General features: G+C 47.1%; 1 protein-coding gene across 4 annotated transcripts in view; it reads left to right on the forward strand.

Annotated features, from left to right (window-relative positions):
- Positions 1–16,519, forward strand: part of CLIP2 (CAP-Gly domain containing linker protein 2) — a 58,374-nt gene that overhangs the window by 12,343 nt on the left and 29,512 nt on the right. For all 4 annotated transcript variants that reach the window (XR_008208035.1, XM_052688471.1, XM_052688470.1 and 1 more), the window contains exon 3: positions 12,338–12,876. Coding sequence is in view for 3 of the 4 variants with exons in the window: in XM_052688471.1 (XP_052544431.1) it covers positions 12,338–12,876 (539 nt within the window). In the remaining variant the exon portion in view is untranslated. The remainder of the gene's footprint in view (positions 1–12,337; positions 12,877–16,519) is intronic.

The following is a 16,519-nucleotide window of genomic DNA, read 5'->3' on the forward strand; positions in this document are numbered from 1 at the left end:
GGTAATACTTGTGCAGATGGGAACCTCACCCTGGGACGCCTTAAACACTGTCCTATAGCCATTGCTTCTGGCCTGTGGTAATGTTGTAGTGAGAACCAGGCACTGAAGGTAATTTGCCCTGTGCTAGTTATCTCAGATTAGTGCCTTTGTTTCAATAGAATCATTGGAAGCACTGGGATATCAACAGTGATTTATCTAGACACACACATACATGTCTTATTGTCCATTTATCTATATCCAGGGTGTACAGAAGCTGTACAGACTGCTGTATAAATTACACTTCAAAAGGGTTTGAGTGTTGTTTAGCATTTTCTTCTGGCTGTTTTGACTGCTGTGGTTTTTGTTTTGCTTTGTGAGGTATGTGGGGTCTTTGCATGGAATGCCTCTGCTCAGTGTTGAGCAAACTTGGCTGTGTTTTGCTGTCACGTGGCAGGGGCTGTGCTCTGCTCATGGGCATACATCATCTCTGCTGTTCTTAATTTGAACAATGTTGTAAGAACCACAGTTTTAACTTTAACTTGCAAGGTGTTGTTTGAGGGGCTGGTGAACACATGAGATTATGGGCTGAAGTAGAGATCATTCCCTACAATGGGAATGTAACATCACTGTTGTTTCTCACCTGGCGACTTGACTCTACTGGTTCTTAATACTAGAGAGTCATTTGTTAGTTTAGCATCCAAATCAAAGAAAATAAAAGCCTCCTTGTCTGTTTCCTAGAGGGATGCTCAGGTTAACAAAGGAAATTCTTAGGGTAAGGATTATGTGTTTATTTTGAAGTTGTTCCCCAGATTCATTTCTGTATTTCTCCCACTTTTTTCTTCTTGCTGTATGTCTGTAGCTGAGAAATGAACTCTGAGGACTCTAAGTGACTAGTTACCACTGGGTGTGAATCTCTCAAGGCACAGTGGATTGATAGTTGTGCATGGTGTGGAGCTGCTTTCAGTTGGCTTTTATCCTAAGAAAAGCTGATGGGGCAGACCCCAAGGCCTCTCTCTTCCCTCTGAGGCTTTGCACAGAAGCATCCCAGCAAACACAGCGTGTGTGTTGCAGGGTGAAGGAGTCATTGCAGAGAGCAGCACTGGGGGCTGATGGGACTGCTGTGCTGAATGCAGCACTTGTTTGCTGCAGCCTTTGTGCCTTGTTCAGCTACAGCACTCTGCCAGCATGGGATGCTCAGCACAGCCTGGGGCAGAGTCATCGCTGGGTGGCAGGGCCCAGCCACAGTGCAGGCAGTAATGGGGGGAAGAAAGAAGTCTCCTAAGCTTGAAATGCAATTGTAAAGGAAAACCACAGATCTGTTAAAGTGCAGAATTAAAATGCAGTGGTGCAAAATAAAATGCAGTCTGTTGGCTCTGAGCTGCCTTCAGTAACCTGGGGATGGCTCAGGAAGATCCTGCACATGGATTTAGTCTTCCAAATGGGCAATGAAGAGAAGGTGTTCGTTCTTCAGTTGTGCCTGAGAGTTGTCAGAAACCATTTGATGCAAATATATATTGGGAAGCTTCAACTCTTCCTTGTGCCTTCCCCTGAGCCCGTCAGTCTTGTCTTGTCTTGAAATAGTGGTAGGAAATACGCTGTCTTTTATTCTTTGACTGGAATATGCAGAGGTGCTTTGGTTGCTTCTTTTCTACTATTCTGTTCACGTTCTTCTGTAGAAAGTCAAGAGTCTCTCATCCATCTCTCATCTCTTCCTTTTCCAGGCAGCGGAGATGTACCTTGCTGAGTGCTTCCATGTACTCCTGACAGCTTATATAACAAAAAATATGATTGATAGAAACATGAGGTGTGTGTATATTCACGGCTTTGTGTCTTTGTGAAGACCCCATATGACAAAGTCATAGCATGTGAGGAAGAATGGGCATGGCATATCTGAGTTTTGCCCTGGACACTCTTACTCTGGTTCCACAGTTTCTTACCGCCTCTTTGTCACTGAACTTTCTCAGTGTGGAGATTTACTGCATCTCCTGCCTGATGTGACGCTTGGGAAGGTCTGAGGGCTTTTTGTGGTCTATTTAAGTTGGAGCTTAATGGGTATTTCCACTGAAAGTCAGCAGGAGAGAGGCACCTGGCATGGGCTCTTGGAAAATGTCCACCTCAATGAGTGGTGTCCGTGATGACTCTCCCCCTCCCTTTCTCTTCCATAAGGCTGAAACAATGGAAAAAATAAGTTTTACTTTGTTCTGGTGACTGTTTTTCTTAAAACCAGACTGAAAATTCATCTCTAGCTGTGTGAGGACAGGATTTCCCACACGTGTTGGCCTATTCTCTGTGCTTCAACTAAAGAACTTTACTGCCTTCAACCCTGCATGCAAGCAAAGTTTCTGTGCAAAAGGTGTGGGACACTCTAAAGGGCTCAATATGTCATTTGGATTTCTTTTTCTAAAAAAGCTCATACGTCTTATTTTCTACCCCACCCCCTCCTGGGAAAAGCCTGCTTTTGCCTGGAGCTGCAAAATGGAGAGAGAATGGAAGCTGTGATGAATGGGCCCACACAGCCTCCAGCTGGTGGAACAGGTGAAGGGAATGCTGGAGCCAGCTGATGGGAAAGGCTTTCCTCTCCAACCAAGCTGCTGTACTGCTGCTCTGAGTGCTTTTGTCTGCTTTGTGGGGTTCTTAAATCTCTTCTTCAGTCAAAGAATGTTGGCAGAAGGGTGGTGGAAAAAAAGGAAAACCAGTATTTGTAGACAGCATTGGGTGAGAATGGGACAATCCTGGTAGAGGCAGAGCAACCCACACCAGTGTCTTTGTCTGCAAGACTGAAGTGCATCCAGTCTGAGCCTGGTGTAGATGAGCTGTGCTTTGCTGGTAGCTGTGATGAAGATAGATGCAGCCACAGTGCTTGCTTTGGGCTGTGTGATCAGAGGTTTGGGGTCTTTAGAGCTGTTACCATTCCTTTTTGAGAAATTGTTGTTTGGTGGTTTTTTTGTTCATCTAAACAGGATTTCCCACTGTTTTAGTTTAGGCTTTTTATTAAGCTGCAAGAAGGAGGGCTGTTTTTTTCTTGCTCACCAATTTATTAATTCTCACTTTGAAATAAATGTGAAAGACACAAAACTACTGTTTTGTCTGAAACACAATCAATGTGGTTGTGGTGCCCCGAGCAGCTGATTGACCGGCACAGACAGAGGGAGCTGACACTCGTCTATTCAAAGCTTTGTGGATCTTGATTAATATTAAACTTAGGGTGTTGTGCACTGGTAAATTGGGAGAAATGGCTCCATACCATGGGGGTGAGCCTGCTATTATAGAACCTTAGAACGGCCTGGGTTGAAAGGGATCACAATGATCATCTTGTTTCAACCCCGGCTCTGTGCAGAGTTGCCAACCACCAGACCAGACTGCCCAGAGCCACATCCAGCTTGGCCTCGAATGCCTCCAGGGACCAGCAGACATTTGGTTTTGACACTTTGGTTCTGCCCTCAATTAAATCCACGCTGCAAGAGTGAATGGATGTTCGTGAGTTAGATCAGCAGCCAGTACACGGACACTGGTGATGCAGCAGTCAAGTTTGATTGGGCTTTGCTTTATCTTCATGGGTCTGTTGAACTTGTAATTTCTAGGTTAGGTGCTGCAGCATCAACAGATATTTATCAGTCTGTAGTAACAGACACGTTTCCAGCACACAGCATTCACCTGCTCAGGAGTTACCTGGAAGAAAACAGCTGTATGCTTTCAAGTGTTGCACAGAAGAAAAACAGCAGATGAGTATTGATGGTTTGTTAATTTAGGACCTGACAGAAAGAGGTGGCTGCTAGGAATGTTTGGAAAGTTGATAGGGAATTGATTATGGGATGCTTATGAAGGTTGTATTCAGCTTAGTGCAGGTGTTTGTGATGCAGGAGGGGGGGATGCCTTGCAGTACGTTATCCCCTGCTCCCATTCTGCTTTCTGTCTTGAACAAGGGAGGGACCTTGGGAGCTCCTTTCCCAAGGAGGTGATTTGGTGCATGCCAACCAGTACAAAAGGGCATTGAATCTATCTTGATTTAATCAGCTTTGCAGATGACATTTAGAGATGACTGAGAGTCTGATTTTTAATTGTCTTAACTGTGAGATGCTCTTAGTGGGATTTGATGTAGTTAATCCTTAAACATTCAGTGCACCCACTGCAGAATGAGATGTGAGCACATGCTGAAGGCACATAGAGGTTGGATGCCCTCCTGCTCCCCATGAGCAGCTCCTTGCAGGGCACCATGGAAGGGAAATCTGCTTCCCACAGATGTCCAGCCTATGGGGGTTTGGCTATAATGAACCAAATCCTATTCAACTTCTTTGCTTTACTGAAGCATCTGAGCGCTGGAATGATGTAAGAGCAGGCAATGTGCATTATGTATCTGGAGAAAGCCCTGTGCTCAGTGTCTGTGCTGGAGCCAGAGCTGAATGAGGCTCTCCTAGTCCCTGTGATTTAACCTTTCTTTCCCCTACTGGGAAGGATTCAATGATCTTCATGGTCTTTCCAACCTTAATAAGGGTATGATTTGGTTGTTAGCAGTAGGGGCACTCCACGTGGCTGCTCAGGTTGTATCCTGTGAGTCAGCATCCCAAATTGCACACACGCAGCATCTTCATTACATTCCTGGCACTGGCTGCTCTTGATCCTCAGCCTGGATCTCTCAGACTGGGTCCTGGAGACTGGACTCAGTCTGATTGTCAAGTAGTTACTGCTTGTGATGGAACAAGATGGGCTATTTTCTGGTGCTTTCTCTTCTGGAATTCATTGGCAATGAGCTAATTCCATCACTTTTGAGTGAATGAGCCCTTCTGCACACACCTGCTTGAGCAATGTGCTGCGTGGCTGCTCTTCTCCCATTTGCTGTAGGAGCAGCAGCAAAACCCATTGGAATGGATTTTGCATGGGAACAATGCCTGAGCAAAAATCCTGCACTTGAAGGCTGGAGAGTTCAAAACCCTGCTGGTTGATTGCTTGGCCACTCTTTGCAGTGTTTGGTACTGAAGATAAATTTCTGCAGTTTTGAAGGTGTCCTGAGACCGCTCCTCTCTCTGAGCAGCCGCCAGAGCTGTGCCTGGGAAACCATTTATACATGTCTCATTAAAGACCCGTGTCTGCCTCTCTCCTTGTTTTTTTGCCATTGGATCAGCTCACTGAGAGCAGCTGTCTGCACTTCTGCAGCAGCACCTCCGGAACTGAGCTCCTGCCTTACAGATTCCCACAGCCGAGGAAATCACAGACAACTGCATGGACAAGTGTGCAGGGCATGCAGGCATTGTGCTGAGCTCAGTGCCGAGCTTTTGCACGCTCATGTGAAAAGGAGAGTCTCCAGGAAGCCACACTTGTGCTGGAAGCTGAACTTGCAGCAGTGCCACTGGGCAGAGGGGTGTGCGCACCAGTGGTTTGGGGACGGCGGTGTCACCGTGCATTGCTTGAGTGGCTCCCATCAGGAACCCCCTGCAAATTCATCTCACGTAAGTGCATCCACCACGCTGTTCTCATGGGATCTTGTGGCCCTGTGCTTTCTAGCTGCTTTCTGACTCTCCCAGCGTGTAGTTCTTAAGGGTTTGCATCCCAGGGATCTGGGTAGGGTGACTGCTTTGAGGGGTTTGGGGATGGGGCGTGTTGAGTCTTTACAGCTAAGTGCTTTTTCTAAATGGCAAACTGTATTTTCTGTTAGGATCAGCTGTAGTCAATAAAGCAAATAATGCTTCCAAGTGGAGTGTTCCAATTAGTGATTTCTGTTATTTTCTTAGGAAAGAATGAAGCGTGTGTGATTCAGTACACTGGATTACATTAGCCCTAGGTCGTCAAATGGGTCTGTGGTTTATTTCTGGAGGCTGGGGAGGGAGGCATGGGTGCTCTATTCCTTCTGAAAGAGTGGTTGGGCACTGGCAGAGGCTGCTGGGGAGTGGGGCAGTCAGCGTCCCTGGAGGTGTTCAGGAGCATGGAGATGTGGCACTGATATGGGCAGTATTGGTGGTAGGTGGTGGTCAGTCTGGATGATCTTAGAGGTCTTTTCCAGTGTTAATGACTCTGATTCTGTCAAACCTAAAACACCTTCAGTGGTCTGGGATTTTTGTTTGCATTCTTTTCCAGGAAAACAGGGTGCTGTTGCAAAGGGATGTGATAGATGGATTCTGTTTTCAGGCTGGAAAATATCACATAGCAGATTGAAGTACAAATGTTGAAAGAATATACTTAAGGTTTTAAAAATAATAATTATGTAAAAAAATAACACTAATCTGGATGAATAGATCCTTCCATATGCTGCAAGCTAATTACCACTCAGTGAAAGAAATTGTGTGCATGTTTTGCTAGTCACTTCCTTTGTGCCCTGTGCTGCCAAGAAGGGTCTGCTAAGTGTATTTTCTTGAATACCATTGTTTATACAAAAAAAAAAAAATCTGGGCATATAACAAATACCTTCTCCCAGTTTAAGAACAGCCAGCCTGATGTTATCTGATCCAGCGTAGCTGTTATGAACTCAGAGTTCCAGCACTGCTGTCTCCAGTGGGCACTGGGAATGCTTCTCTCGCCCATGGGAGAGCAGCTTTCGTACCAGCCACCTCCTGAATGAGACCTTTATGTGAATGCCTTTGTTCAGTACGTCTGTCTGAGGTTCAGTGCCCTCCCAGCTGCCTCCCAAAGACAAATATCGGCCTCAATGGGCACCTCCTTGCATTCAGAGCAAATCCACTTTGCAGCAGCTCCCATTTGCTGTTCCTTGCTTATTCATAGTTCCCATTTGGTTTCTTATTGTCCTCCTTTTCCTCCTCCTTGCAGACTTTTTGCTAGGTGTCGTTGCCTGTGATGTTGGAGTTTGCATCAGATCTTGATATCTGCACAGTGGGGCTTACTCCAGGGAACAGCAGGGACGACAGATTTTCAGGGTGCCAGATGCAGAGTTCATCTCCATGCCAGCCCTTACATTCGTGTCCCGTGAGATAAGCCATTACAGACCCAACTTTTCAGCTTTGAACTTGGAAAGCTTTCAGTCGTTGTTTCCCAGTCAGCCATAAATCTCCAAGGCTGCTTCCTCCCACAATGTGCTGCCAGGCACTCGGCCGTTCCCTGTAAAGCATTGCAGCCATCCTCTTCCCTCTTTCTTTCTTCATTCTCCCACAGCTTGAAAAGGCCGTGATAAATCTTGCAGGAAACAGCTGCTTCGTCGATGTGCTCAATAATTGGAATTTGGGTAGAGCGGTGTGGGCTGGGTTTTGCTTGGCTGCCAACAGTATCACTTCTGTGTCTTCCAAGCTGCTCTGATCCCTCTGTGGGAACCTGGAGAACCACTGTGAGCCAAAGGAAGCTGTGCAGCAGGTTGGACCCCTTGTTTCTTGCCTGGACAGACAACAGTGTATTCAGCAGGGGCTGAGGCCTCTCTGAAAACTGGTGCCCTGGACTGCCCTTTGGTCCATGGCTGTATGGAAGCTTTCAGCCAACCATGCCCAAGCCATGGCTTGCAGTCTGCCACCAGTGAGGTGGTGCATTTCAGCAGTGATGATGGTCAGTCACCTCCATGTATTTTTTTTTACAAGCAAAAAGGAAGGGCTAATGGTAGTGAAAATAGCGTTTCGTAACTGAGAATGTCACTATCAGAGTTATTGTGCTCTTTGTAGTTGTTGTCATTTCCATGGGAAAAAAAAAATGGCATTACTTTTGGAGCAACCTACATATATGCAGCCCAAGACAATTCCTCTTCACTCAGCGTGGCCCAGGCAGGCCAAAAGGTTGGGCACTCACGCTCTGGGCTGTGACCATTGACTGGGGAATTGGTGTCATGCTGTGCGTGGAGGTGCTCCCCAGCCACACAGCCCAACACCCTGTAGCCTATCTATAGCTCTAGATACATGGGCTGATTTTTGGGTGGTCCTGTGTGGAGCCAGGAGTTGGATTCAATGATCCTTATGGGTCACTTCCAGCTTGGGTGCTGTATGATCTGTCAGGTTAAGCTGGTGTTGTGTTAGGTACAGATCTATTTGTTTGCCTGGTGGTTGGGAACAATCGAACCCAACAACAAGAAAAACCCTGGCAATTAAAATGTTGAAGGAAAGCCCTCTCTGGGGGCATTGTATAGCTCTGTTGTAAATATAGTGCATTTTCTCCCTTCTTCCCTCCCTTCCTGGCACAAGACACTATGCTGGGATATCTTTCTTTTTTTCTTTTTCCCTCTTTTAAGCCTAATGTGCCTCCATTTTATCAATTAGCTGCCTGTCTCCCGATTCCCATGGCAACACAATAGGCTGTTGAGTTTCTGGTGCTGTTGGCAGTCGGGGTGCCTGGCATGCATCGCGGGAGCCGTGAGATGACAAAAGAGTTCTGCAGGGAGTAGGAAATACATGGGTAATGCTCACTGTGCACTGCTCCTCATGCTAAACTACTTCTCTTTCCCTCTCCCTCCTCCCCTTCCAAAAAAAGTTTCCTTTCTCTTTGTTTCAGTTACACAGTGATAAGGAATGAGTGTCAGAAGACATGGATGTGTTGGAGGGCGTGCAGCTTTGGCGAGTATGGATGGCACTCATAGCACAAGGCTGTGTGTGTCATTGGGATCTTGCTGTGAAAGTTATCCCTGCTGATGCTGGAAAGAGATGGAAAGCTGAAGCAGAAGGCAAGGAGCAGAGCTTGTGTGAAGGGGGTTTCTTCCTCCTGTACCGTGCTCCAGGGATTTCAGACACATGGCTTTCGTTGGCGCGGTAATGAGAGCCATGTGAGCAGGCTGAAGCTTCAGATCCAAACCTTTAACCTCCCCTGTGCTGAGCTCAGAGGAGTTTGTCTGGCTTCTGTGCCTGAACCAGCACGGGGTGCCCGGTCAGCATCAACCTTGACATGGGAGGAGCTTACAGAAAGGGCTGCAGCAGGGCTGCGTTAGCCTTACAAAAGCAAAAGGGAAAATGGAGATTTAGAGTTGGATAAGATGTGCGTTTAGCGGATGCTGCGTCTGACTATGATTTCTAAATTGTTGTTCAGCCCTGAAAGCTGTGACCTACAGGAAGACCATTTAAATTGGAAAGAATGAGCTTGACTAATGAGCACAATAGGGTTGTAAAGCTGGAAAGCCAGAGCAGAGGAGATCCCACACACTGTGCTGTGTCTCAGAGCCTGCTAGGAGCAGAGCCAGGCAGGAGCTGCTGTCTGTCCTGAGGTTCGTGTTGGATGGAGCAGCAGAGAGGGAGGCCGTGATCTTTGGGTGTGAAGGAGCAGCAATTTCTTCTTTACCATCATGAGGTAACTGCTGGTGGGAGGGTTGGAGCAGAAGGTACTCAAAATCTGCGGTTTTTGTTGTTGTTGTTGGTTTTTTTCTTTGTTTCTCTAGTGTAACTCTGTTCTCTGCTTTGTACCTGAGATCTATACTGTTGCTTTGCTGTTAGCAACTTTTCATGGAGCTTTCCTGCTTCGTTGGTGAGCCCAACCAGGGCAAGCAGACGTCCAGGTGACATAGGCATGGTGAAGCTGTTTGGATGCCTGTAGACTGGAGAGAGCTCAGGAATTCTGAACACCTTGGTGGCTTCCCACTCAGCTCCTTTAGGAAAGGTAACCCTCCAGTGTCTGCTCTTAGAGGGCAATGCCATTAGCCAGTTCTGCTATCAGCTAATTTCTGCGGTGGGCTATTCTAATATGCTCTTGGGATCAAGGACAGATCAGTCACTGCTGCCTTTTGCCTTTGTTTGGAGCTTGGCCTAGCTCTTGCTGAAGGGGAGCTGTAAGAACGAAGGGGGCAGGCTCTTCAGTAGTGATAGGACAAAGGGAAATGACTTTAAACCAAAAGAGGGGAGATTTAGATGAAATATAAGGAAAAGGTTTTATACAATAGTGGTGGTGGGGCATGGGAACAGGTTGCCTGGAGAGGTGATGGATACTCCATCCCTGGAGATACCCACGGTCAGGCTGGAGGGGCTGTGAGCACTGATGGAGCTGTGGGTGTCCCCATGCCTTGCAGGGAATGGGACTAGATGCTCTTTAAAATCCCTTCCAACTCTAAGGATTCCATGATTTTTAGCCTGCTCTGGGTGTTGTGTGATCATCTAATTAATGGCTCTGCCAGATCTGAAGGCAGGAAGAATGGGTGTAGTTTGACCACTGTTGTTTTCCCTGGAAACAGAGTGCACAAAACCTTTTAATTGTGCTGTAGGAAAGTTGGTGGCTTGGTAATTTTTGTATATGGGTAATGAAAGCATGCACTGGAATACCAAGTTCCTACACTACAGCTGTAATGAAAGTAAACCTTCTGGCAGTTCTTCTCTTACACGCTGTCTCTTGGAATAGCCTTATGCTAAATGATCATAATGCTTCTGAGTGCATGCTCTCCTCAGAAACCTGTAATTAGACACTTTCTCCAAGATGCTGTAATTGCTGCAGTTTGGCAGGCAACTAAAATGAACAAAGTCTATGAAGTCCCACTAAAATGTCGGCTTTATTTCTTTTACTGGAATTCTGTGTGGCACCAGGAGTCCAATGGAAACTCCCACTTTGCTTTTTTTTCTGTCCTAGGTGATTTTTGGAGGTGTTTGCTCTGGTGGGTGCTTCTGGATGGGGGTGTAAGTTGTGCTGCAGTGTTTGTTCAGCCCTGGAGCAGCTTTCTTCCTTTCTGTGCTTCGGAAGGGCTGTGGTGATAAAATGCTGCAGCCATATCTGGCTATTAAACTGCGAAAGACTTTTGTACCAACTCTCAAGTGTTGATGCTGTGTTCTTTCCCCTGGAATCAGACCTCCAGCACAGCTCAAATTACTTCGGGTTGAGAGCTTCGTGTTCTCTGGGCTGTGCAGGAGCTGAGCTGGATCTGTCAGACCCATTACTTTGAGAAGAGCTGTGGAAGTGGTGCTGGCTGAGCTGTAGTGATGGCTGAGGCTGGATGAATTTCACAGTTCAGATAAGCACTCACGTTTGGATCATCCCTGCCACTGTTCAACTTTCTTTGCCTGCCCTGTCCAAGAGCTGTTGCCCACCCCCCTCTTTTGACTTGAGGAAGCTTTAATGAAGTCCATATGCTCTTTATTTTAGTTCCTCTGGGGCCTAGGCTGAAAGCATGATGTTTGTAGTAGATTTTGTCACTGGGGTCAGCAAGCATAGGGTCACTGCTAACTTGTTTGCTGGAGTTGTTGCTGATCCTTCATGTGCAGCCGTGTACTTAAGGGAGATGTTTTAGTGGGCACAGTGGTGATGGACTGATGGTTGGACTAGATGATGTGGGTGGTCATTTCCAACCTTAATGATTCTGTGATTCTGTAATCATGTTACAGAAAGTTTGGCTTTCTGTTTTCCAGATAAGCTGGCCACAACCTCTGGGGACAGTGAATTTCCAGCATCATCTGCAGCTTTTCTTGTCCCAGCAAAGCATAGCTATAGTTCTGGCTTCAGCTTGAGCAGCTGATGTAGAAATAAGAGCATTCCCTGTTACAGGTCTGAATTCTGTACACTGAAGGTCAGCTCTGGAAGAGCTGTGCTAATTGGGGTTTGTAGATGCTTCCTGTTTATAGATGCTCTGTTTGTATTGAACATACCCCAGGTGTCTGCTCACTGCTGGCTTCTGCTCTGCAATGGCAGAAGCTGGGAAAAGCAAATAATTTGCTAAGGCAGCTGTTGGATCCCACAGAAGCTATTAACGTCCTCCAGTGGGACACTCAATGCTTGGTTTAACTGTATGCAGACCTGTGGTTCTATGGAGTTGGCTAAAACATCAGTGCCCACTCTTGTTTTAGGACAGAAAGGTGGCTGGCATTGTTCTTGGTTACCCTTTTTTAAGCACCTCCCAGCACTCCTGTTCTGTTGATCTTATTCACACTGCCATGCAAAATATCCTTCAATGCTGAATTGGAACTGGGAATGAATGTGTGTTATAATGGGGGATGATGACACGGAGTTTGTCCTTTATTTTATGTGGGATCTGGAGAAACTGAGCAGCACGTAGAGATTTCTGTTCAAACTGCCTTTCTGCCAAGGAAGATTTGTAATTAATGGGGTTGCCCTGTTTCTAACCTTTGCCTGATGTAAATGTGCAACCTGAGCCATGCTCCCAGATGTTTCGTTTTTATAAAAGCCCTTTGCTGGTGTTTTGGCTGCCTCTCTACAACACCCTGAAAAGAGACTGTGGTCAAATGGGGGTTAGCCTCTTTCTCCAGGTAACAGCAATTGGGTGAGAGGTGATGGCCATCAGTTGCTCCAGGGGAGGATGATGTTGGGAAAAATTCTCAGAGTGGAGATGCGTTGACACAGGGAGGTGGGGGAGTCGACATCTCTGGAGGTGCTCCAGAAAAGGGAATCTGTCATGCTGGGTGGCATGGCCTAGGATTGATGGTCGGACTAAATGATCTTAGTGGTCTTTCCATCGTTAATGATTCGGTGATGTAGGATTCCTCCTCATACCAAGCCCTTTCTCCTTGGTTTGCAGGCTCACCTCTTCACAAGCAAAGTGCCACCTCCACCTCCAGCACCGAGAAGTCGGGATCGAAGGCTGCCGAGGTGGGCGATGACTTCCTGGGAGACTTTGTGGTAGGCGAGCGGGTCTGGGTGAACGGAGTGAAGCCAGGAGTGATCCAGTACCTCGGGGAGACACAATTTGCTCCGGGCCAGTGGGCGGGAGTCGTGCTGGATGATCCCGTGGGTAAGAACGATGGCTGTGTTGGAGGCGTGCGCTACTTCGAGTGCCAGCCGCTGCAGGGAATTTTCACACGACCGTCCAAGCTGATGCGGCAGCCCGTGGCTGAGGGCTCAGGGAGCGACGTCCCCTCCGTGGATTCGCTTACAGCTCAGAACTTGTCCCTGCATTCGGGCACAGCCACGCCGCCGCTCTCCACTCGCGTCATCCCGCTGAGGGAGAGCGTCCTCAACAGCGCCATGAAGACGGGCAACGAGTCGGGATCCAACCTGTCGGACAGTGGGTCTGTGAAGAAAGGGGAGAAGGACCTGCGGCTCGGGGACCGCGTGCTGGTGAGTTGGTGGTGGGGGAGCCTTCAGAAGGTGAAGGGAAGGGATTTGTTCCATCCCTGGGTGCTTCTGGTTAGGTTTGGGGTGAGGGAAGGATGATGGGTGGTGGTGAGATGGGGGGCGGAATGTGGCATTGGGAAGGGGGTGCCTCGGCCAAGCAGGCTTTGAGCTCCTGCATTAATTGTTATTTGGGATGCAGTGTCTTGTGGATATCTTCTTTGCTTTTAATTGGTGCAAGACAACTTACTCCAGAGCACTGCTTGCTCAGGGCTTGCCCAGTACAATAGAGTGCCTTCAGAAGGAGAGTAACTCAAACATGAGAGGGAACTAGAAGAAAAATATTATTTTCTATCCCAGCAATGCTCTCCATAATGGTGTGTATCACAACTTTTGAAGGGTTTGCAGTAGTGTGTCTTGTTGTATGTGTTCATGAATGCTCTTTACTCCCTTTTTGGTGCTCCAGTTTCTAAGATACTGGATATGATGTTAAATCCTTTCCCATGTAGAAAGAAACTTGTGATTATTTTTATTGAAGGGTGGGACATTGCACTGAAGGTTGGGTTATCTATGACTGATATCTGTTGTTTTAGAGTAACTGGTGGTATACTTGTGCTAAAATGGCTTATTGCAAGTTTGTCCCAGCAAAGGAGTCATTTCTTCAGTGGCAATTGAGAAGGAAAAGAGTATCACAGTTTTGTTTAGTATGGATGATGAATGCTGTGATATCAAATGTTGTGAAGAAGCCAGCATTAGAGCACACATCTCTTCTGACTTTATCCGTGGAACTGAAGGATGGAGATGACTTTAGCCAATGGGGATAGCAGGTTCCAGGGGCAGGTCTTTGTGCATCCTGTACAGCCTGGCTCCCAGCTGTGTAGTTTGTTTGGGGCGTGTGGTTCTCATACCAATAGCTACAGCTGGGAAGTGTAGGCAGACCTGCTCTCTGGTTATAGACAAGGGTTTGGCTCCATGGATGGATGCGTTACCCCTGCTGCTGGCCCCGCTGCTTCCAGGGACAGCAGCAGAGATGCTCTGCTCACACACACTGATGGGTTCAACATTCTTAAGCTCATGGGGAAAAAGCAACCTTAGGAATCTGTCCTCCTCTGGCTGGTTTGTTTGCTTCCCTCTTGTCCTTTTACCTCTTGGAGGGACAGTGCTCAAGTGAGGACTGCCCCTTTTAGCAGCAGCAATGCAGGCTGAGCCTTCAGCATGCTCGTGTCATAGAGACTGTTGGTGGTTTTCCCCCTGGCCTTCTGTTTTTTGTTTCTTTGTTTAGATTGTAGTATTGTTGTTGTTCTGTTTGTTTATAAATGAATGGAAGCCCTCCCTGCCTGCTGCCTTATCCACCCCAGATGTTGTTAGAGAATTTGTGCTGTTCTTTGTTACTGTAATGAATAACTTCAAAAGAACAGATCTGAAACGAGCAGAAGCTCTCAGCTTAGAGAAATATCAGGAGATGTTTGCATGCAGTAGCAGAGATCTGGGAAAAGAACAGATAGAATCATAGAACCGTTGAGGTTGGAGAAGACCACTAAGATCACCAAGTCCAGTCATCAGCTGGATTTGATGTGTTTCTATGTCTTTGTTCTTAAAGCCTTTCCAACTGAAGCAGTTGCTAAAAGTAACCTAATGGAGTTTTCCACTAAAAGAGTTAGGTAATGTTTGCCTTTGGCACTTTTGAACTCAGACTTTTTTTTCCCAGAGATGCGAAAATTGCATTAAAGAGGTGAAAAAAGCCCTTCACTGTGATGCTGAGGAACTCATTTCTTGAGGTCTGGCAGATGAATGTGGAACAATTAACCTTTGCTTTAGTGAGAGGAGAGCTTCCCAAAGTGTACCAATTGCCCAAGTGCTGCCATTAATGCGAGTCTGCCTTGTTGCCTTTCTCCAGGGACAAAATGGATGGAAAAGGAGATGGAGCAGTTGAGCACTTTCTGCTTGAGAGGAATCTCCGCTCTGTTTTTTTTTTCCCCCTAAGAAAATGCATTTTACATGCTTTGAGGGGGAGGCAGTTCAGCAGCTGAACTGATTCCACCCTAAAGTGCTTGCTTAAGATCGGTGGGAAGGAGGTGACTTCTCAGTGAGGAAGTCTAAATAAAGAATATCCTTTTCATAGAGATGTTCTGTCCTTTAGCCATCCTTATGTTCCCATACTGAGGTTGCACAATTCTATACTGAAATGTAGTAACAAACATGACTACCTAAGGGCCATGATGTTTCCTGATTGACTGTATTCCTGTGGAGTGCTGCCCCAGATACTCCTTAGATGGATTCTGTGGCTGTGATGTTGCCAGAACTTGGAGGTGGCTGAATCTGCAGTTGCTGCTGCAATGCACAGCACTGAAGGTGGGATACGATGGAGCCTTGCCTTGCTGGCAGGCAGCTCTGGCTGCTGGGAAGGTGCTCTGGGCTCACCTCAGGCATGTGATAGCAATCACTTTCTCCTCTGTGCACTGCAGAGTGGTTTTTGCCAGCAGCGTGTTGCCACCTCTTGCTCTTGGCAAATGGCAGGAATTTCTCATGAGTAAACTAATCGTGTCCTCTTCTCTAACACCCCTTGCAAATCTACACACCAGCCTTGATTTGCCAGCCCAGAGCTGCAGAAAGCCTTTAAGCAGCTGAGTGATAAATCCTTGCCATCAGCAGCTCCCAGCGAGGAGAACTGCAGCCCTTGCCTCTTCCTTGAGCACAGGCAGCCACGAGCTCTGCTGGCAGCTTGCTTTGAACTGTGTCAGCCCTGGGACTGAAGTCTGGTTGCTGTGAAGGCATGTGGGGCATTAGGAAGGAACTGAGGAACTTAGTGAAACTAAGAGATAACAGCACATAAATAAAAAGCTGCTGCCTTTGCCCTGCTGCTGCGTTAACCCTTGGAGGCTTTTTGTGCATGCACACATCCTCCTAACCATTCATTTAGGCCAATGCACTGGCCAATGCTTGTCTTCAGTGTGCTAAATTTGACATTAAATAAGAGTTGTGAGTGCCTCGTGGCAGAGCAAACTGTATTATTAACATGGGCGGACTTGGTATCAAAGGCAGCCCCAGGAAGGGATGCTGTAATTGCAGGCTTTCCCCTTGCAGTGCATCCCGAGGGCATTATTTTCTCACTGCTGCCTGAAAGATAAATGTGCTTGGATGCCTTGTGTCAGCAGTGCTGTGCTGCGGGGATGGAGGTAAATGTTTGGGTTAAAAGAGGTTATAAAAATTCCTTTGTTGTAAACTGTAATTACACACCTGAAGATGAACCAGATCTCCACCTTACCCAGCAGGGTGCTCTGCCTGGCTGCCAGCTGGGATGTACCCCTGGAAATGCTGACATGCACTTCCCATAGGTGTGTGTTCATCCCCCTGTACTTCCAGGTGGTTATTTCCCATGATTTGAAGGTCTAGGTGCAAACTGCTTTGCTTCTGCTAAAGGCATTCTCTGTAAGTCAAGTTCTGTGTGATAATCTTCTGCCATCAGTCTTGGAAGAGCTCAATGGCAAGGAGCCGGGAAGCAGCTTCTCGCTCTCAGCTCAGAAGAAATATGCTCCTGAGATGAGCATGAGGAAAAGGCAAATGCCTGTCTGAGGGAAAAGATGGCTGCTTCAGCTTAATGCTGGGGAAAGCCCCCCCTCAAACAGGAGCTAGAAGCACTCCTCCATGA

This window comes from Tympanuchus pallidicinctus, unplaced genomic scaffold (genome assembly GCF_026119805.1).
Source record: "Tympanuchus pallidicinctus isolate F22 unplaced genomic scaffold, pur_lepc_1.0 scaffold24, whole genome shotgun sequence".
NCBI lineage: Eukaryota > Metazoa > Chordata > Aves > Galliformes > Phasianidae > Tympanuchus > Tympanuchus pallidicinctus.